Source organism: Sturnus vulgaris, chromosome 3 (genome assembly GCF_052056855.1).
Source record: "Sturnus vulgaris isolate bStuVul1 chromosome 3, bStuVul1.hap1, whole genome shotgun sequence".
NCBI lineage: Eukaryota > Metazoa > Chordata > Aves > Passeriformes > Sturnidae > Sturnus > Sturnus vulgaris.
Genome location: NC_142245.1, coordinates 2435959 through 2459190, shown reverse-complemented (window position 1 = coordinate 2459190; position 23232 = coordinate 2435959). Strand labels below are relative to the sequence as shown.

The 23232-nt window shown below is 45.2% G+C and overlaps 1 protein-coding gene across 2 annotated transcripts in view; it reads right to left on the bottom strand.

The window, feature by feature from the left end:
• PAK5 (p21 (RAC1) activated kinase 5) overlaps window positions 1-23232 on the bottom strand; it is a 159196-nt gene that overhangs the window by 5859 nt on the left and 130105 nt on the right. For both annotated transcript variants that reach the window (XM_088162800.1, XM_088162801.1), the window contains 4 exons: window positions 11621-12418; window positions 5742-6233; window positions 3216-3349; window positions 1562-1688 (listed from right to left, as the gene is read on the bottom strand). In XM_088162800.1, the coding sequence (XP_088018926.1) occupies window positions 1562-1688; window positions 3216-3349; window positions 5742-6233; window positions 11621-12418 (1551 nt within the window). The remainder of the gene's footprint in view (window positions 1-1561; window positions 1689-3215; window positions 3350-5741; window positions 6234-11620; window positions 12419-23232) is intronic.

The window sequence follows — 23232 nt, the reverse complement described above, 5'->3', positions numbered from 1 at the left end:
CACCTTGTTCCTTAAGGCTAAAATCTTTTTTTTTAACCCTCCAAGTATTTATTTGGAGGCCTGGAAGCTCTCAAAGGGATTTTCCTGGACATTTTCCTGACCTCCATCACTGCATAGCTCAATGGTGACCCATGCCCAAGGGCCACAGGCTGTGTATCCCATCAAGTACTCCATGTCTGGGGATACAAAGTGAGCCCAAAGAGCCCCAGGACAACTGGACTGGGAAGCTGCATAAATCCCTGCATCGTGTAGACTTACTGTCAGTACTCACTTGTTTTCCTTTGGATTCAGCACAGACATTACTTTTATAAAAGTTATGGGTATTATTTTTAACAGAATTATGAAATGATTGTTGGTATTTCTAAAACAAAGCCAATAATAGCCAAGTTCTCCATGCTAAATGTGTTTTTCAGTTTACACGATGAAGAATGGAAGGAATAATGCATATTTTGGAAGCAGAGCCCAATCTTCTTTTGTAGGAGCACAAGAGGTTTTGCATATCTATTGCTCATTCGAGTACATAAAAGACGACGATTTTCTAAAAAAAGATAATTGCACAACACAGCCATGAAGAAATCTGCAATGCAGATAATAAGGACTGGAGTAATGAGTATAATGAGGCACTGCATGCAGACCCCAAGCACAGATCAGATGTTATTTCAGCAACATGAACTGAAATCACAACTGGAAAACTCCTACACACGTGGGATTTTCCTTCCTTGACAGGATTAACAGGAGCAGCCTGGGACTGCTGCAGGAAGAAAATCCCTCTGCCTTGGCGAAGTGGGTTAGACTTTGTCCACGGAGTCAGACCAGGCCTGGGAAGCCGAGAGCTTTGGGAAGGGAAGGTCTGGATCTGGTTCCAAACCAAAGCTCTTGGGCTCAGTCCAACCCTCCAGGTCTTGCCTTAGACAGGTGTGTAAGGCCAGTGGAGCAGCCTCAATTTTTTTGTGTGCAAACTACATTTTGTTTACTGAGTAATTCGTACAGCCTTCTGTCCCCTTCTCCCCCTGCTCATTAACAACACAAAGACAGAGCAAGTAATGTAAATGGAACTGTGGGACAAGTTTTATCAAGCATCTTGGAAGTGTGAAAGCTACTCTTACCATCTGGGGAGGATTTCAGCAGTAATGCAGATTATTTCCTATTTGCATAAATTGATGTTGGGCCTCCCAACTAGCTTGGGGAAACAGAGCACACGTACAGAAACTGCTAAGTAAATGATAACTAAGTGTGGTAAAAAGGAGGTGTTTTTTGAAAGGCATCAGGGTAGGAGTGGTGCAGCCCAAAAGGAGGTCTTCCATCACCTGATCATCATCCTTACTCCCTAGTTCCCTCTGCCACTGCCTCTGAGGCTCCAATCCCTCCCCAAGGACTCTGCCTGAAGCACAGATGAAGCCAATGAACCAGTGAGGCCAGGCTTGTGTTTTTTGGACTCAGCTCTCTCACAAGTTATTCACACCCTCTAACAAGTTGTTTGTGGGTCACACCCCATTCCTCCCCACGCCTGGAACAGATGATTTCCCAGGCAGTGGCACTCTGTGCAGCCCTGGGGGCTCACCCTGCCGTCGCTGGTGAGCAGGATGGAGTCGCTCTTGATGTCGCGGTGGATGACGCCCTGGTTGTGCAGGTAGGACAGGGCTCTGAGCACGGACAGACACACCGTGGCGATCTGCTCCTCGTTCATCCTGCAACAGCAAGGGGGAAAACAGCTCAGTGCTGGGGAACACGGGGAAAGGGGAGAGGCACCAGATCCCACTCACACCGCTGTACAGGAGATCTGTCAGGCAGTGGCTCTGGGGGGCGAATCTCTGGTGCTACTGCAGACAAAAAAGGGGGATGAGGTGTGGGGATCAGCCCTGCAGTGAGAGCTGGGTTAGCCTCCCTGCAGCACTACAAAAGCTCAGTGTGCCATGTGCTGTAGTCTGTTTCCCTCTGGGAAATCACAGCAATGCCTTATTTACAGTAAGCTCACTGCTTGCCAAGCAGGCATCACTTGGATGGAAACAGGTGTGGAATAAATATGAGAAAAAACACCCTTAATTGTGTAGGCAAAACATCAGGCCCTGGGTTGTAGCTCTCTGAGAACACTTTTATGCCTTCTATAAAAATATGCTGGGTATTTCAGCAGAAAAATAAACAACAAGGGTCCTCATTTCTGAGCACAGCTGAAAAGCCCCACTCTGGGGTCATTCTCTCAGCTACAGTGCAATGCCTGGGATGGGCTGTGCACCCAAAATAGATGACAGCTCTTAAGAAGTGGTGTCCTGGGAACATCTGTTTGCTGTTAAACTTCTGTCAGAAACATCTAAGATAGAGCTTTTAATGGCTTGGCAAATACTTGCAATATTGTGATTTATTTCAGCACATAAGCTAAGGTAACACTAAAAAATAAAACACCTATTTATAACTCTAGGTAGGATCTAAGAGCATCATTAAACTAGGAGAGAACACAAATTTTCTAATTTGTAATTCCTTGCTTTTGTCCTTGCTCCCCTAAATACTCTCCCACTGGTTTGGTGTGGAAATTTTAATTTTCTTTCGTTCAAGAGGAAGAAATTAAATAAAGAATCCCTCTTCCCTATCTCATTTTATCCAGTTTATCAGAAGCAGATGAACAAAGAGCAGATGTAAAGAGGGCTATAAAATCTAATGTCTGCCCTCAGAAGAGGCAGAGCAACTCCATACACACTGCAGCTCTTGTGCTGGCTAATTTCCTACTTTAAAGGCCTGACATTAACTGAAATATGGGAATGTGCTCCACCATAAGCACAAATATTCTGATATAAAAATACCTTTCCCCTTATGTTTTAGGCTTGGTTTGCAGATAACCTTTGTGAGGAGAAATTAGAATAGATGTGGTTATTACAGCAAACCCAACAATACAGATCAAGAGACACAGAAAATAACTTTTTTTTCGCCATTTTAGGAAGTAATGAATAAAATTTGTGTTGCTGCTAAACTCCCTGCTAAAGTGCTAGCAAATCCCCATCTACCAGCAGGCCCTCTCAGGTATTTTTTTCCCTTTGATTTAGCAAACTCTGGTGCTCACAGGAGTTCATCTGCAATTCTGGTTCACTGGTGACGCTAAAGCCAGCGTGCTATGTGTGGCTTTAACTATCTGTAGATATAAAATACATGGATGTATATTCCCCATGCGTGTTTTATGCAGTTTTCTGTTTTCCTCTCTGGATTCTGCACACACCCCAGCCCACCTGGTGTGAGTGACGATGTCTGTCAGAGCGCCGCCCTCCAGGAACTCCATCACCACCCACAGCTCGTCCCCGACCAGGTAACTGTTGTACATGTCCACCACGTTCTCGTGGTGGTAATCCCTCATGATCACAACCTGCAGAGGCACAAAGGGATGAGCTGGCAATGCTGCAAAATTATCTGACACTTGTTTTGACCTTCTTTTTCACTGGTGCTGAGGGAAGGTTCTGTGATGAATCACAGCTTCCCTAATCCTTATGCCAGTGCATAAACAAAATCAATATATTTACATTAAAATATCAGTCATCATAAATGCATGAATGCATCAGGAGGAAAAAAGAATCTCTAGTTAATAAACAGTAGATAATTGTTTTATTACAGCCTGCAGGAACAGACCTGTTTATTTAATTGTTTTTTCATTGCCAATTGCTTTTGGTACAACAATTTTTATTTTTTTTTACCTGATCAATTGCTCAACACATCAAAGTCATTTTTATCATGTAGTAAATGGTACTTTGCACAGATTTTCAACAGAATGCTGGAGTAAGGCCCGAGAAAACTCACTCAAAGAGACTTTTAAAAGGCTTACTGGTTTCTGTGTACTCTGAGTTAGACACACAGGAGAAATACCAACAAGAAATTCTCAAGAGGTCAAACAACAAAAAACTTTACTGGCAACTTAAGAAAAATCAGAGAACTTTGAGAAATGTTTTACATGGATTCAGTGTTGCACAAAACCTTTTACCAAAGCCAATTAACTTGGCAAATTCTCAGCTTTTAATTCAATTTTAAGTTCAATTTTAATTTGAAAATTTTGAGGGAATTAGAAAGACAGAAAATATACAGAAAGGGACACATACAGCCACCAACCCCTGGGTTCCAGCACAGCTCAGAAAGTCCAAGAAAAAGTCGGGTAAAGACATGCTTGTCTCTGGTTTGGCTTAAATACCCCTTGGCCTTCCTGGGCTCTTCCCCCAGGTGGGACTTGCAGCCATTTGGCCACTCTGGGCTGGCCTGGGGCTCCAGGGGAAGGTGTGGAGCATTGTCCCCAACGTGCCAGGGACTGGTACCATGCCAGGCTGGGATACTGGCCCTAGGGGCATGTGGAGCAGGGCACTGCCTTGCCAGGGCAAGGCCAGACCTGGTCCTGCCCCCACAAAAATGTACCCCAAAATGTCTGGAGACATCAGTCTCTGCAGTCTCTCACTGCTGCTGATACAGGGGATGACTCAAACCCCACACACAGAAGGGACTGCACAAAACTGGCACCACAGCAAGGGCAGCCCAGCCAAGACAGTGTCCATCACCACAGGGTACTGAGGGCTGTCAGAATGGCAGCCAGGGGACAGAACAGCCAGGCGAGGCTTCATCACAGACACAGGGATTTCATCACTGCTGACAAGGGATTTTCAGAGGACACGAGTGACTGGAGCGTGTCAGGGAAGCAGCTTGGTCCTGCACAGCATGTAGGACTTGCTTCAAGATGTTACTGCTCAAGAGATGCTCAGTTAGAGCCACCACAGCCTCCAGCAGAGGCAAAGCCAAGCTCAAATAACCAGGAAAGTCTTGCACTGGGTAAAGAAGTACTGGCTGAAGTTTGTTGTTTAATATTGTAATTAAAAAACGTGAAGTTTTTAAAGGTTTTAAAGGAATCAATCTGTCATGTGTTGAGAGATGACACACTTATAATGCATAGGAAACAAAAGGTGTAATTAAAAGGTTCATTCTCACAGGAGATTTCCTTGGGATCCTGTAGTGTTGTTGGTATTGCTCAGGATATTTACAAGTGATCTCAAAAAGGGAGCAGTGAACACACCCCACCAAATGCTTTAAGGGAGTAAGAAGTTAAAAAGAGGAGAAACTCTTCAAGTTGCAGAAGGTGCTCTCAAGCCACAAATAAACTGGGAGAAAAAATGGCAAATGGAAACCAGTGTTCTGAAATTTAAAATCATGTACATGGGGAAAACAGTCTCTCATAAGCAGCTGTGGGCTTTGAACTGGCTTCAACCACTCAGTAAAGGAGATGTGGGAATTCACACAGTTCCATAAAAAAGGGACTGCCAGCTCTTAGCTTAGTAACCATAAAGAAAGCAAAGGGAGTGTTGATGGTTAGGAGAGGAAGGAGGGAGGAAACAAAAAGCATGTACATGCCAGAAATACAGCACACACACTCTGGAATAGTCTGGTTAGTCTGGGGTGGATCCTCCCTCTTGGAAGAATAAACTGTGTCAGGAGACAGACAGCAAAAGGCAGCTGGGCTATGTCTGAGCACCTGACACACTGCATGGAGCAGCTGATCCATTTCTTAGCAGTTCCCTGTGACAGCATTACGGGTTTCAAGCCAGGAGGCTCAGTAGCTCACTCGAAACTGAAATGGCTATACAGGATTTATACAAGCACAGATGTGTGTGGGACTCATCATCTCTTTTAGAAAGATATTAATTTGGCCCTTGATGGTGGCATTTGGCCCACGTCTACTCTTGAACCTACTGCCTAAAAACCACGAGGCACCACCCAAACCCACGTACCTCGTTGAAGAGCAGCTCCCTTCTCTGCTGTTTCCTGAGGTCCATCTTCTTCACAGCCACCTGCTTCCCCGTGTGCTTCTCGGTGGCGATGCACACGATGCCCGTGGAGCCCTCCCCGATCTTGATGAAGTTGTCCAGGTACTCCCGGGGGTCTCCGGGGCTCACCACGAGCTGCAGGGCAGCTCGGAACTGTTCGTGGGACACCCTGGAGGGCTGCTGGTCCGAGGAGGAGCCCCAGCTGGGGGGAGGATAAGCACTTGACGTGATACTCGGGGAGCTGGGGTAGGAGGCGGTGGAAATGTAGGGAGAGCCGGGCTGGAGAGGCGGCTGGTGGTAGTGGGGTGCTTTGTGGTACACCAGAGGGTACTGGTAGCTGCTGCTGGAGTAGCTGACTTTGCTCTGACTCTGAGGTAGCTTGACTGGGCCCCGGGGGTAGGTGTCCGACCCAGAGAGCGGTGGGCTGACGACCAGCTGTGCTCGGTCATAATCCACCTGCAACACAAATGTGGAGAGTGAGGCTGAGGGAGCAGCACCTTTCTCCCCGCCCCTCCACTCCATCCGTTTCCAGCAGAGCTGGCACAACACGCTCCCTCATTGTACCCGCTCTGCTCAGAGTGGCACTGCTGCCCCAGCCCGGGCAGGGATTTTCAGTGCCCTCGGCACACGAGACCGGGCAGGCCCAGGACGTCTTCTGTGCATCTCAGGTCCATTCATCCCTGCAGGTACCTGTCTGTACCTTCAACAGTCTTTGCTGAATCACAAAATGCCCTGCCTTGGAAGGGACCTATGCTGAAAAAGGTGGATTTGCTCTGTATCTGCAGTGCCCTGCAGGCTCTCTGGGCCATTTCCTCAAAGAATCCATCCTTCTCACATCCAGCCAAAATTTGCCCTCTGGCAAATTCCAATTTGTGTCTTACCAGTACCTGGATTTTGATTCTCAGCTCTTAGTCTTTTCTTATGTTTTTCTCCAGCAATTCAGGGATAATCCAACCACTTCTGGTGCAGGTGGTGGTACCCTAAAATCCCTGTCATCTCCTGCCTTGCCATGCTACCAGATGTTGTTTGAGTGACTGCTTATGTGAGTTCGATGAGGAGCCTAATTCAATTCACCATTTCTTAAATAATTTTCCACAGCGACGCACTACTTAACTGCAATGTCACAAAACTGTTACTTTCCATCTGAAATCAGAGAAAATCGCAAAGGAAATGATCCCAATGGGAAGCCTTGTTCATTTGTAAGTTCCTTTCTATTTTTTTGTATTTTCCAAGCTCCTCTAAGCTTCTTATATTGAAGGCTAACAAATACTTCATATTTACAAACATAATGGTTTGCTCGCCTCTATCCCCCCAAAAATGTAGAACAAAAAATCCCACCCCAAATTTTTTTTTTTCCTCTGGAAAAAAACATCTTCACATTTACAATATGTGACTCCTGATGATGTGTGGAGCATCTCAGGGCAGGGGGGCGGTTTGACACAGGCTCATCATGTAGCACAATTACAAATAATTATGGCAATGAGTTCATTTAATCAATCAATTTCAGTGGCAGTGCACAGGGATGGACAGAGCAGCAAACTCTACACAGCTCACGGTTTCTACTATTACTGCTGGCTGCCGGCCAGGAGTCCCTGATCCATGTTAGTTAAATGCACATTAATCTGAATTTGGCAGTGTAATCAAGGACCCAACTGAACTGTGAAATTGAATTCTGCGGTGGAACATCATTTGACCATTTTATGCTAAGACTGCAAAAAAAAAAAAAAGAAAAAAAAAGAGAAATCTGCCGCAGCATCAATTTATCACCGCGGGCCCTGCACGGAGAGGAGGAGTTTGGAGCTGGAGTCGCCTCAGTGCAGGCAGAAAAGCCTCCAGTGCAATTTTATGTCAGCACTTTCCCACCTCCTGCGTGCCCATCCATTCATTCCACCAGAGCTTTAGCAGGGAAGAGGGAATGCCTCTCCAGAGGGGCTGCTCGGAGGTTTCCCTGGGAAAAGCTGCAGTCTGCTTCCATGGAGGCTGTACAGCTGCCTCCCAGGATGCTGGGATTGATTGCTTAGGCAAAAATCCACATGATTACAGCCATCATTTCCCTTTCTCCATCAGGCAGGGACAGCCATCAAATAGAAGGGAGTCAGAGACATCATGAATTTCATGAAGGACATTACACCTGCCAAACTAATTAAGGAGGAAAAGTGCTCAGATGGTTTGGTGGAGGGAGAGGAACTCAATCTAACCCTGTCCTATATATCTGTGTATGTAGGGACAAATAATTTATTGCTTTGGCTGTAAATAAACCGTTTCCTTTATAACCACTGAGATGGGGAAAACCTGGTCTAGAAATTCAAGCCGGATAAATCCATGCCAATGATTTATTTGAGGCTTCACCCATGTCTGGTATTTCTGAGTGTGCCCTAGGCTTAACACACAGGCAAAAGAATATTCTGCAGTGAAATTTTGTAATGAAAAAGGTTAGCATTTGCTGTACAACGTAAATCCACTTCCTGAATCCCAAGAAATGTTACAAAAAGTCAGGAGCTATTATGAGTAAATCAGCTGAAGCTCTCCTCTGAGCATGTGTCCTGACGCAGTGCTCCACATCACAGCAAAATCGAACGCACTTTATTCCACTAATAATTCTATTTCTGCTACTGATTGCAGTCACCTACTGAACAGAAATTCTGTAACTACTACAAAGGAAAGAAGAAAACAGTCCTGCACTCATTCAAGACCAGCTCAAAGGAGCAGCTGAAGCTGTGACACGACATCCATCACGGCACAGTGGCATCTCCCGCATCTGCACTCGGGTCTTTTCGCCATGAAAACATGGATGTAATGCTGTGCCTAAACTCATTTCAGCTCCCTCTCTCTGCTGGCAGTGGTGCCTGTTATGTGCTGCAAGCACAGGGAACACCTGCTTGTTCCTGAGGGGTCCCCTCCTCACAAGGAGGCTGCCCGGGCAGCCTTGCAGCCGAGCGGGTGTCCCTGCGCGCTCTGCAGTGGGACTGCGGCACAGATGCAGCCACAGCCCTGTGCCCAGAGCCACATCCCTGATGGATGTGGGATGGACTCACCCCTCTGTGACATGCAGAGGAGTTCCATTTGATCAGGCTTCCATTTGCCAGGTGAAAGGTGTAGAAGGGATGGTCTGTAAATCACACCGAGATCGCAAAGGCAAAGGTTACTCTGGTGCTTTGCTGGTGGAAATCCCCTGTTCCACACATAGAGGTGGCAGGCAGCACTCATGTAGAACTGCTGGCACATGAATGGGAAGATAGGGGAAAAAAGCAGGGAGCTTCTGACAGTAAAGGGTTGGCCCTGCCTTTGCCAGGCTGGAAATGTCTCCGTGGTACAGAGGGACACAGAGAACGATGGTGAGAGACACCTCTGCTCCCTCACAGCAGTACGAGGTAGCAAAAGGGGAGCAAACACCATGGGCCCTTGAAAGAGGGACAGGAGAGGGTCACAGAGAGCTCCTTCTGGAAAATGACAGGGAAAGGAGCTTTGAAATAATAGGGCTTGGTGCCAGAAGTTAAGAGGGCTGCCCGTGATGAAGAGGTAAAAAAACCCCACGCAGTACAGAGTGGCCAAAAATAAGCCAACCTGGCATGATGAATTCGATATTGTGAGATAATATTGAGGTGTGACACCAACTCTGTGTGGTGAGGGTAACACAGCAAACTCTGCACCTTCATGCAAGTCCTGGCAAGTCCTGGAGTTAGTGTGCAGGACAGGAGAGCAGGTGGGTGACACGGGGGTTGGTCAGAGGGAGCCAAATCTGAGCCTCTGGCTTCCTACACCTCCATGGTTCCACTGCACAGCAGTGGCCAAGCCCAGGGCAGGGCAAGTCTGATGCAACAACTCTGAAATCCCTGATGATGAAACAGGGCAGACATGTGATTTATCTGACATCTCTTATCTGCAAATAATACTGAAGTAAATCTGCTCTTCACATTTACAAGCCAAAATGAGCATCCGTTAAACACACGTTGAGCCACACATTTGTGCCTGCAGACTTTTTCATTTACTTTTTCACCCCTTTTAATTATACTTTAAACCAAATCTCATTTGTAAAATATCTGATTTGAGATCTGACTCTCATTTAGTAAGCCCATTTGATGAACCATTATTTTACTTATGCCTCCTTGAAAAGCAGATTCTTCAGCAATCATCCAAGACAAGAAACTCCTATTCACTTCCAGGAGCTGTGGACAGGTTTGGGAATTGAACTGCTGCATTTAACAGTGAATCATCAAGTTTCAATACTCCAAGATTGTAGGAGTGTTTTGTTCTGAGGAGAGGAACGGCTCACAACGAATCTTGCATAGAGGCATATTTTTTAAAAAAATAAAAGTTGTTACTGCATTTTAATGGGATATTTTTCAAAGTGCTGGAATCCAGTAATAAACACCTCTGTCTTCTGCCCTATTGACTGGTATAAAACTGGCAGAAGCAGGTGCTACAGGGTATCTGAATTACTGGATTTGTCTTTCTCCTTTCTAAACTCTGACAAAACAACTGATTTCAGTGAAGGAAATGGCAGCTAACCCATCCCAGATTTTCCTCCCAGATTCCAGAATCCAAACTGAATGACACACTGGTTATAAGTTAACTACCACACACGATCCTACCTCCACACCGAGCTTTGGAAAGGTGCCTAAAGGGACCTGGTAATTTTTCTACTCCCCCCATGATTTATCCTCAAGCTCCAAAACCCAGCTCTGTGCTTCAATGCAAAAAGGGAGGTAAAATGCATTGCTCTCCCTTTACCATGGGGCACTGCACCGTGGTAATGGCAAAGCAGCCAAAACCTAAGGAAGCACCACACAGGGATATCATGGATCTGCAGAGACCTGGGACGCAGGACACATCCATATTCTCAGAGCACACAGCCAAATGCACTGTTCAGATATCATTAGAGAGCAGAAAGGATCTCACCACGGGCAGTCACCTACCTCAGCTTGTGGAAAGTCACAGCAACCTCAGGCTTGGAAAAATGCTTGGTGCCTGTTGCTAAGGGAACTCAGTGATGTTCAGTGCAAAATACTTTGAAAAGACATCTCTTGTAGAATGTTAGATGCTTAAGAAGGTCATCATGGTTATGTGATTAGAGGTGTAAGGAAAGCATTCTGAACTGAACAAGTGGTCACAGCAAACTGTTACAAGCAGGGTCGGAAAGCTTGTGTAGGTAATACACGTCATGTGGCAGAGCAGGGACAGATTTGTGTAGAGGAGCTGGCTCTAGATAATATGGCTGAAATGCTTTCTTGCACATGAATCCTTTTTTAAAACTACATCTGAAATGTCTTGGGTAACATCAGCTGCTCTGATTTCATTTCAATACTTAAAAACAAAGCAAAAAGGAGTAAGCCCCTACGCTCATGAGCACTGAAGAGCTAATAAACCTTGTAATATAAAGATGGCATAAATACAGTATAAATACAGAAGCACAGAGGTTTCAGCCTTGCACAGTAACAATTCAAACACAGAAGTATCTGATACACAAACCTGGCCAATGTCTCACCTCCTGCTGAGATCTGCTCAGGCGTACCAACTCCTGAAGCTACAAAAAACTGCCAAAGAACTTGTGCTTATTGGGAATTTCAAATAAAATCCCCAGAAGATGGGCATCTCCAAACCTGCCTTTAATAAGTATCTTAAACCCAGTGGCCCCTGACATCCATTTTCATATGTCCAAGTAAAGTGGGCGGGCTTCCCCACCCGCCAAGGAGCAGCCACACAACTCCCAGGATGTTACCAGCCACGTTCAGCATCGTGTGCCCAAGCGTGGCTCCTTGCCTTTACCTTTTCCTTTTTGCACTCCCCTTCTGGAGAGGCTGATCCCTGCCCTGGCAGCACTGTCCCCAGGGAGGCGGGGTTACCTTGGGAATGCCTGCTGCAGTTTCGGACAGGCGGGGGTAGGTGTAGGAGCTGTAGGAATGTCCTTGCTGGTGGGCTTTGAAGGCGCTTGCTCCGTAGGGCATGGCCGGCTCCTGCAGGCCCGAGCCTGACCTAGATCTCTGCCTCATGGCTGGCTGAGGGCTCGCAGGGTCCACGTAGGATGACTTGGGCCTCTTATCATAGTCATCCTTGCTCAGGCCGTGTCCCCAGTCACTGTCACCGTACTCCAGCCTCTCCTTGGGGCACTCGCTCTGCACCGACACTCGGGACGGGGCGTAAGGGAAGGAATCTCTGTAGTCCAGGGAGGATCCGCTGGGGATCCGCTGATACTCCAGCTTTAGGCCTCCGTATTCCAGCGGTTTGGGCTTGGTCTCCAGGTGTGCATGGTAATCTGGGAGAAACCTGGAGAGGTCTGACTGCAGGGGTGACACTTCGGAGTAATAGATGTCCCGGGATGTCACCTTCATCATGTGCCCGTTCTGCTTGGCGGCGTAGCTGCCCTTGTAGTACCTGTCCAAGTCATCCCCATACAGAGCCTTGTCTCGGTACTTCTCCACAACATAGTCTGTGGTAGTGTCTGACTCGCTGGAGTACTGAGAGTAGGTGATGTAGCCATTCTCCTCCTGGTGCCTTGGCACATGGTTTGCATTGCCTTGGTGGTGGGTGGGAGGACTTTCCTTCCGCAGGGAATTGGATCGTGTCACGGAGATGTTGTCAAACTCCTCCAGCAGGCCATTGATTGAAGTATCCTTTCGAGGCTTGTTTCCTCGAACAATAGTCTGGGAATAAAAAAAATTGCTTTGATTAAATACTGATTTTTGTTTAGTACTTCACCAAAAAAAACACCAAAAAGGAAAAAAGTCTGTGATTCACCCAGGAATACCCGTAGCAATGTCTTATGTTCTTCAGTTACATATGCCATTGCTAAAAAAGAAAGCCCTCAATAAATAATTACAGTAGGACATGAAGAAATGCTTAAATTCAGTGCAGATCACAGCTGGGATTTGGCATGCAACCCCAAGACACTCTCAAAAAGCCCAGTTTCAGAGGTGGGTGTTCAGCAGCCGACAACAGAGACATTTAAACCCACTACTTATTTTTCATTTGTTATTATTCAGTTTGTTATTATTCAGTTGTCTACATCAAGCCATACTGTTGGGCTGAATCTGATTTACAGAGCATGGATAAGCTAAATGAAAATCATTCAGCGGTCACTTCCATGGGTTATTTTAACAAACTACTGGAATTAAAAGTAGCATATAGTTAAGCAGGCACTGAATTTCCTTTTTTTTTCTTTTTTTTTACAAAACAGTATATTCCTGAGTAGCAGAATTCCACTGAGGATTGCCTCTTAGTTAACTTAGCATAAAAGACACTTGGGAAAGAGAAAAAACTTAACTCCATCTCCTTGTAACACACAGCATCCAGCAAACACGGTGCACAACCATGGCTCTGGGACACCCACATCAGGGATGCCAAGTGCTGGCCTCGTTTGTGTCCCACTATTGCAAAGCCTTCCACAGATCCCTCTACCCATCCCCACTCCTTTATGTCCAAAATACTGGTGCTCCTGGTAGGATGGGAGGCCAGCAGTGCTTGGTTACAGTTCTCCTTCAAGAAAGATTTTATTTTTTTAGCCAGTACCACCTGAAGGCTGTAACATGTGGCTGCATCCATTTTTCACCTGGGGACTGCCATTGAGCACCACTTCACGTTTACAAACACCTGACAAGAATAAGAGGTACAGATTGGTGGCCAGGGCCATAAATCAGCCAGGCTCTGCTGAAAACACATTTGCTTTGCTGATTTACTTTGGCTAAATATCTCTGGCTGCATCTTATTTAACTCACTGAGCTTTTCAACAGAGTCACTGTGGTCACCCCAAGGAGATTTCCCTCTCTGGGCTGCAGCCTGTGCTGCACACAGGTGTACCAGGAAGCAAGCAGGCATGTCAGGTGCTGAATGTGGAATACTGGACACCAACCACAGCATATCAGATCCAGCCTGGTCACTTGTTCTGTACTCATTCCTTTGTTCCAAGCATAGTGAGGTTGCTCTACTCATGCTTGAAAGCACTGAGGGGTTCAAACTTTGTCAAAAAAAGCATTTGGTCACTAGTAAGATCACAAAATTAACAGGAAATATACTTCTCTGTCTCCCAGCAAAAGGCAGCTGAGAAAAGGCAGGCAAAAAGCAAAGCAGTCCTGACCTCACGCTGCTCCCTGCTCTGATTTATGTCCATAATTACTTGCCTAGTTTGCTATTTTGAAGCCAATGGTACTGAAACAATAGGACAGCAAAAATAAGGGACAGCAAATAGATCACTCCTTTCACCTCCAAAGCCATTCAGCAGGATGAGAGGAATTGGTTTCATTCTGCTCCAGCCTCTTTGGCAGGATGACTGCACGATCATTCATATTTAATTATCACATAATAAACCAGCAACACTGCACAATGAAATGCTTATAATTGAAAACAAGATTGAAATACCCAACTGCCACCCTGCTCCCCTGAGCAAACGCCTGCTGAGGAGGAAAATGTCAATTTAACACTCTCCATGGGACTGGCCTTCACAAAGGAGAGGTTTCCTGGAGCAGCTGTGATGGGTCTGCACAGAAGAGCCTCGAGCCCCAGGGAGCCCCAGCAGCAGAGTGGCCTCTTCCATTACAGGGAACAGGAATTGTCCCCTTGCTCCTCCAGGCACATACTGTCTGGAAGCAGGATTTTCAGACACCTTCAGAAGGCAGATTTAGAAGAATGCAGCTGAGTGTTTATACGTTAGGGAATTCACTGGTGACAAATCCCTGCAGTTTGGGGATTTTCTGCAGACAGGTGCATGCGTGGGAGTAACCTTTTCGATTATGAGGATTTAAAAATAGTACTAATAGTAAAATGATCTTATAGGAAATTCTGGTTTTCAAAAAAAAAAAGCATTTGCCACCAAATCCCCAGCCTGATGAAGCTGTCTTGGATAGCTCTGAGACCTCAGTGCTGTCTCATCCTGACTGATGAAGTTAAGGGGATTAAGAACTAAACCCCTTTCTTTTATCCCAGCATTTTAAGGATGATCACTGGCAAACAGTGACTTGCAAGTGTGATGGCTGCAATTCCTATTTGCTTCAGATTATTTTCCATGAGAAAATGAAAATGGCCAGCAGAGAGAGAGGATAAAATTTACCTATTCCAGAGGCACACTTTCTACTGAATTGTCAGTGCTTTGTTACTATGAATAACTAGTATTATAAATTATGATACTTATTGCTAACAACAACAACAACAACAACATTTCTATTCCCTTTGGCTTGTTTTTAAATTTTGAATTTCCTTCATATGGAAGGACAGATTTGGTGAGATGCCTCCAGGCTAAAACAGACAGTCTACACCAGCTTGATCTTTTCCAAGGAAGTATCTAGCACTATTCTTATCAAAAGAACTGTAGTGTCCATGGAGAAGAAAATTTAGGAAGTGTTTCACCAAGACCCTGTGAAATACTCTTTATTGTCAAGTGTTTTGCTATCTAATAGAACTTAAGATATTTATACACAATTCTATAACTCCCTGGTGGGCAGAACCATTTACTAGGCTGAAAAAACAAATTAATATCCCAAAGAAGGTACTGGTGTAAAGGAGTAATAAAAATAATTACTCTGTAAGAATGAGCAGAGCATAAAAATTAAAAAAATAAACCAAGTAAGATGTTATAAAGAATAAAACATATTGTAGCATGTTAATTTGTCCCGAAGTGATTTACTAGAGAGAAAGTGTGTGCTGGGGGCTCACAGCTTTCCTGGGAAGCAGAGGATTTGCAAAAAGAAGCCTGATATTGAGAGCTGCCATAACCATGGCCCAAATTCCCAAACCTGAAAGTCTAATGTTAGTGCCAGGCCCTCAAGGAGTACCCAGGTCCCAAGGAATGACTTCAGTGGAAAAGCTGGACTGATGATGTGGGGTCTTGGTTTGGATTGTGGACTCTGGGCACTGTATCAGTGAACAGAGGGAAAACCTCATGGGATATACATGCAATGGCAGGAATCACAAATGATGGGAAATTTGAGCTCTAACTTAAAAAGCAAATCAAACACATTAAAAGAAAATATAACAGAAAAGGGCTTTCATGGAAAGAGATATAATGGTAATTAGTGTCATAGGAACTAGACTAGTTTTTCTAATTTTAAAGGCTTTATAAACTGAAAAAAATGTGAGGAGGAGTAGGGGATTCTGTCTCTCTATATTCTAGATATACTGACAGAGATTGTTTTCTGAAATTTTTTTTAACCACTTACTGGTCTTTGCATTTTTAAACGTAAGGAATTTTCAGCTGGCAGGCAATACAGATAAAAACAACGCAATCTTTGCCAAGCCTGAAGGGCTAAGATTTCCCAGGCCTTTGTTCTGTCTGCTGAGACCATGTAAAGGGAACCTGTACAACACCTTGTCACGCATGGAAAAGCGACACGGAGCCCTCCACGGGCACAGCTCCCACAGGGCTCCCCGGGGAAAGGCGGGCTCCATGATGGTCGATACTCCATGTTTATTAAAGGACGTTTTCTGTGCGATTTAGGAGGGATCAATATTCCCGCAGATGAAGGAGTGCCGGGGAATTTTCCGCTCGGCTGTTAAATCAATGGGGCGCAGTCTCTGCGAGCCGCAGCTGCCGTTTCAGTCGCCCTGCCCTGTGCACAGGCTGGGTGCGGGCTCCCGAGCCTGGTGACAGCAGACATCCTTCACGGCGCTTCTGCAGCGGCCTGTCCTGCGGTGATAAGCTATAATGGATCTGTCTGCGAGAGAGGCTGTCCTGCCTTGTTTCCAGGAGGAGATGAAAAACAGCTTCTGAGCTCAAATACTGTATTAACCTTGACAATAATGAAGTGGGTAATTAACTGTTTTGCCCTAATGCGACCTTGCATTTATTGTCTTTAGAACTACTATACTTTACACGCTCGTTAAGAATATATCATCCTTTGTCCTCCCAGAGCTGCGTTTTCAGGAGTCAATGAGGATTTTAAATCTCTGTGATGTGCAGGATGAAAAAAAAAGGAATTTTAAGGAAATGTCGCCCTTATAAACAGCCAATCTAAACTCTTGATTTTGCCTCTAGCTAGATTCTCCCCTCATCTGCATTATACATGAACTAAAGGCGCAGCCCATGCACAGCTGAAAATCAATTTTTTTTCTTAAGAAAAGGTGCATAAAGCACAGATGGTCAGAATAATCTAATTCTAAGTGATGGATGTGTTGGTAATTTATTTTCTTGTCTTGCAAGACATTAAAAGTATTTGAAGCTGTGCTCACGACACCACATTTTACTCCCAGCGTAAACAAATATGAACCCACTCGGAGAGAAAAACTGATCCTTGTCATCACTTCAAAATGAAAACTCCAGTTTTCCCTGCAAGTAACAGAGTTTTAGAGCTGCAGCCAAAGGTGTCAAGGGATCTGCACATGATCTACTCTCACCAGAAGAAAAAGTACTTAGAGGAGGAAGACTTCACTGTGCAGGTGACCACACAATGGAACGCTGCCCAGAGAGGTTCTGGACTCTCCCTCATTGGAGATACTCAAGAACTGTCTGCTTGAAATCCTGTGCCATGTGCTCTGGGATAACCCTGCTGGAGCAGGGACCAGATGACCCTTCCAAACTGACCCATTCTGTGATTCTGTGACCCCAAAATAGAGTGAGTCTCTTAAACTTCCTGGAAAGAGGAGAAATCACAAAGCAAATCCCTGCTTTTTGCAGCAGCCCAGGGCCAACAGGAGGTGGATCCTTTCCCTTGTGTGTGAAGCTAAATTTTAAGGCTGAGGTGCCATCCTGAGAGCTGACACCAGGACTGGGCTCAGGGAGGAAGATGGGAGGTGAGAGATGAAGACCTGCCCAGCTGAAGGTCCAGTGCCCAGGTGGGAGCTAGGACTGCTGCTTTCAGGTAAGTGGTTCCACTAGGCACTTAAGGCTTTTCTCCATGAAATATTCACTTGAGGACAAATTCAAACCTGGGAGTTGCTTTTCCAAATGACAGTGTCAGAGTTATCCTCCCAATCCTTCCATATTCCAGTGAATTCTTAATTACACCCGAATGGGGAAGCTTCATGAGAAAGGACTAAAAAAATTTTCTATACCTTCATCCTCTCTTTCCCCTAAGTGGGAAGTTTAGGGCACTGGTGGCACACAGATTAGCCTGGAAAGAAGCTTTTTTGACAGGAACTCATCAGATACATCGTGAGAAATGATGCTGGATGGGATATGAGGTAATTTATCACTCTGCACCCTCTGGTAGTGTCCTGAGGGAGCTGCTCCAGTTTTGATCTACAGCCTGTCTACAAAACAGCTATTACTCAGAGTTAGTCACAAGGAATACACAACAGACAGGAAAGTATGTCAGAACATCCCTTCCTGAAGCCTGTAATTTAGAGCTTGGTTTACACCTGGAAGCCTCAGAGTTTATATCATTTCTCTTATGAATCCCTTCCCAAAGCTATAAATTCTCACTCTCCCCATAAAAACAATATTAGAAAAAAAGTAATCGTTTTGGTATCCCACAGTTCCCTCCTTGGGGAAGGCAATCTGCAGATTGCAGTGGTGTTGGATGACTCAGCTGGGCCAGGAGTTTGGGTCTCTGCTCCCTGGAACAAAGATGAACTCCACACCACAGAGTCACCTGTCCCTTGCCATGAAGTGTCTAAGCACATGAGCCATGATCCCATCTCATTAATTGCTCCAATCCCTTTCTAGGAGATTCAGAAATCCCTGTTTGGGACAGTTTTTAGACAAGACCTTTCCCTTGCACAGGAGAAATTAAACAGAAATACAAGCCCCCAGGTACAAGTAAAACTCAGCCCAATCAGCCTTTGGGAGGGCAGAAGTCCCCAGACCTGAGCCCATGGGTGCTGCAGGATGGGCCATGTCTGGGATGTGCATGTCACCAGACTGGTTCAAAACAAAGGTACAGCTTGAGAGCAGTCTGATATGCTTAACAACACTAGTGCCAGCTGTTTAAAATTCTTCAAAAGCAAAATAATGGAAAACTATAAAAAAGGGCTCACCAAAATGGCACCGTGTAATTTCTCACCCTGCACAGCAGTTTTAAAAGTTGGTTTCCATAACAACAAGAGCAACGTTTCATTATAATCACATTCACTGGTAATTCTTTAGACATCTTAAAATATAGCAACTTTAACATAACATTTAGTTTTAAAATACCACTGAAGTATCTATATTCTAGTAATTTTTCCTCTTTTTTTAAATACACAGAAATGCTTCTTATATGTAACTTGAAATTCTATCAGAGAATATTAAAAATAATTATTCTAGGCCTACTTAAACCACATCTGATCTGTGAAAGTTTATATACATACAAACCTTCATGCATACAGAGATCTCTTAGACACATAACAAATGAGTGAAATGCGACCTTAAAGTTTTAATTTGAAAGTGTCTGCATTACTGATGGGTTACTTCAGGAAGAGCAGTGGAGAAATCTCAAACCAAACAATTTCTATTTCATAGGACTTAGGACCCTTCAAATTTTTTTTAAATCCAGAGATGGAAAGGAAAAGCAAAATGTCCCACAAAATTAAATTCCTCAAAAACATCAGTCACAGGAATTTTGTGTTTCAGCAGAACAGTGCACAGAGTGGACCCACTAAACTAAAAAAACTGTATCAAACCACACCAAAGATTGCAATGCTTTGTCCAAATACTGGAAAAAATCTGTTCATCAATGTAAAATTTTCCTGTTTTGTCAAATCAATATTTTCTGGCAGGGAAAGAGAAAGATCAGTGACCTGGGAATCCTGATGAATCAGCAGGACCAGGTACCTTGTTCTCCCCCTTTCAAAGCCATGTCATGTGCCAGTGCCTCTGTGTTAGTGGAATTGGGTTTCTTTCCCCCAAGGAAGTTGCAAAGCAAATTCAGGAAGATTTACTGAGGCACAGATGTGGTCAGCAACTGCTGATGTGGTTTCCACATCACACAGGATCCCATGGCAGTCATGGGAGAAATCCTGCAGAAGCAGCACCCCAGAGCTTTCCAAAAAGGCTGACTCTGGAGCCAGCTGAAAAACACAAAGCAAAGCTGGGGACATCTGGGGAAGATGACAGAAATCCCTCCCTCCAAGAAACACAACTACACTTTTAGTTTTGCAGCACCAAGACAGGAGCAGACATGTCACAGATCCAGGACCAAAGTTTACCACAGGCAGGGTTGTGTGTGACTTAGACAGGGTTTTGTCCAAATAACAATAACAGAACCAAGGACAGTTAATAAAAACTACTGAAACTCCAGTGTCTCACCGGTACCTCTGAGATCTGGGCTTGGCAGCTGGTTTGTGCCTGGACTACTGATGGGAGAGATGTGGGAATGATGATTTCTGCACTACAGCTCCTCATCCTCAGCCATGATGCAGGTGACAGGAGATGAAGCAAGGGCTGGTGGCAATCCTGGCCTCTTCCCGTTCTGGCCTCATCACTTTCACAGGAAAATGCATGTCAAAAATGCATCTTAAACCAGGTATGAACTGACTCTGCTGCCCTTCTGAACTTGGTGCAAACACTGCCCAGAGAAACTGCAGGGGGGTGGGATAGCAAGAGGAGCCTACAGGAGCTTGGGGCTATCCCAAATGAACGCAGAGCTCCCTGCAGACACATCACAATCATCATCAACCTTAATGTGCATCAGCCAGTCATCCTTACCTCTAATAACTGCAGTCTAGACTGTTATTTTTCCAGGTTTTTATGCGGGGGTAGCGTGAGGAAAACAAACCTCCACTTTTCTCAACAAAGGCATGAGAAATTGCAAGAATTAAACTACACTTCCCTACCAGCTCCCCAAATACTTCAACTTTGAGAACCCACTGCTACACGGTGCTAACACTGAGACACCCACTGCCACTGTTTTCAGGGCACAGTCAGTATTCTACATCTACACGTGACTGGTGCTGGGAACTAGGGCTGACAGGCATTTACAAGAAGCCTTTCTACAACCAAGCCACATGGCACAATCACAGATTTCATTGTAAGGGCTGGGGTGGGATTTTCAGGGGGAGAGGAGCCCTGCTGTAGGGTGGTTGGTGTGAAAACCAGTGCCCCACCCTCCCAGTCCCACTCACCCGTACCTTTACCATAATGACCACCGTGGTACAGGGCACTGCACCCAGGGAATGCAGTGTGCTCTCGACCAGCAGCCCCAATTGAAAAAGCCGAGGAGAGGGAGAGCCTGTAATTCACAAAGTCGCACTGCAGCACAAACCGTCTTTGTAGCTCGGATGAAATTTCCCTGGATGAGGCTCCCCTCGTGCCCTAAACATGCCCATTAACAAATGCAAGGTTGATAGAGCATTAACCCAATTAATGATCCCAGTGCTTTTTTTTTCCTCAGTAAAAGATTTTTCTGGCTGCAGTTTGATTGAGCTTTCTGAAATATTTAAGTCAATTCCAGTGTGATAAAATTTTACGCTCGGGAAGTAATTGCCTTCATCTGACAGCTCTGACAGTGGGGCACTTGCTCAGGAGGGCAGAGGCTCTTGGGTCACTCCACTGTGGTCAGGGTCACCTCATGCTTTTAATTAAAATGAGGCTTCTGACAGTCTGTTAATTTAGAAGAAACAATTTGAACTGTATTACTTTTGGCTGTGATCCGCCATAGCAAAGGAAGCTTTATATACAGCAGGTGCTTGAAGTCAAAGTCAACATTTCGGTTTCCAAGTGTGTGGGGCCAGCGTGAGGAGCTCCTGGTGCTCTGCAAGCCGTGGCAGAGGGCTGTGAATTACCTTCCCACTCCATAAATCATCAGGCACAGGCAGAGAGCAGAAGAAGATGCTGGTGAGTGCTGAGTGCCTCAGTCCCCAGCACTGCAGATCGATGGGCTTCGTTGCCCACGAGCCCTGCTAAGAGCTGGGACAGTCCCTGCAATCTCAGCCCTGCAAATTCGGGATTAACACTTTGAGGAAGGGCAGGGTGATGTGTGCTGAGCACTGCTCATGCTGCAGGGAAGGCACTATCAAGGTACAGCAGGAGACATCATCCTGCAGCCGGCCATGTGCCAAAAAATGCCTCAGTCCCACAGCCTTAAAACAGTCAGAACCTTTCAAGGTTCTTCCTAAAACACTAAAATTGTGCATTCTTGGCCACACACATGCAAGGGGCACTTTTTAATCTGACTGAAATCTCTGACTACTTTGGACTTCTTCATCCTCTCCTAAAAGCTCAATCTTTGATTTCAGAGAATCCAGGAATTTGTACTGGCAAAAGAAAAACACAAAATAATTTCATCTGCGTTGTAAATTGCAGCATTCTTTCTTCCAAGGAAATATATTATTTTTTCTTTTCAAGGACACTATCAAAAGGGAAATGTAGCTATAGGAACGTCCTAAGGAAGCAGGACTGACTCCCACTGAGTGGTTTTCATCTGCAAACATGGACATGAAGCAAAAGTACTCCTGTACATAAATCTAATGCTTAGGTCAAATTTTACAAGGCAGGTGAGACAAAAGACACGAGGAGCTTCCACGGCTGACATTTAAATTATTCCCTGTTGTAAAAGAGAAGTGCAAATCAAACATCTCCTTGATGGGAACAAAGTGAGGCAGGGAGATTTCAGAGGATGCTCTGCAGCAGAGGTGAAGCTCAGCCCAGCAGGACAATCTCTCATGTACAAGAAGCTGCTCAAACATTTCTAGGCTAATCTCGATTTGATTCGATTTGCTGGGCTGCGTCGCCACCAAGTGCACTCTGTCCTCGGTGGCAGATTGGTCCTGACACGCTTAATAAATTAATCTGCCTGACACAGGGCTGCTCCCTCCCTCCCTCCTCCAGCCCTGCCAGACAGCACGGCAAGTCAGGGACAAGGAGAAGAGCAGTACAGATGCTGCTGATAAGGGAGAAATGGGGCTGCTTCCCCCAGTTTGGGGTGTGGGATGGGAGTCAGACTCCTTCAGAGCGTTTTCCCAGGGTGGTTCATTAAAACCTTTGTGCTTAAACCAGATTTCTGCACCTATATATCCCACACTCCTGGAAAGTGCTGCTTCACATGGAAGCATAAGCCTTGGCAATAAGGATTTTCACTAGCACTATGCTCGGTGAGAATCATTAACTGCAAACTAGGACACAGATACCAATTACTGTTCTGCTCAGACTACAAAACTGTAAAATTCACTAAAATTCACAATCTTATGCTGTCCTTTTAACTGTGTGATCCTAACTACTAATGCCTGGATCTCAGCAATTAAAAAGCAGAAACGCTCACCCTAAATACATCTCTTTTATTCACTTTTCTCTCTCCAAAGATCGGTATGTGAAATGCACTTTTTTTCGTGGCCCACACAGTTCATCCCACAGACAACAGGAAAGGCATTTAAAAGTCTCTGCAGGCAAGTCAGTGTTGTTCCCTGGTAATACACAGCGCTTGGCTGGTGTAATTGGATCCTGCATGAAGGGAAGACAAGAAAGAAAGCTCAGCAAAGCACTTTTAAATTCCTAGAGAGCCACCAAAGCCCAGATCTAATCATGTCAGAGCAGGAGCTAGAAAAAAGCACATTTATACCTGGAGCTTCAGCTCCACAGGTAAGTGAGCTGCTTGGCAACAGATTTTGCCCTCTGATC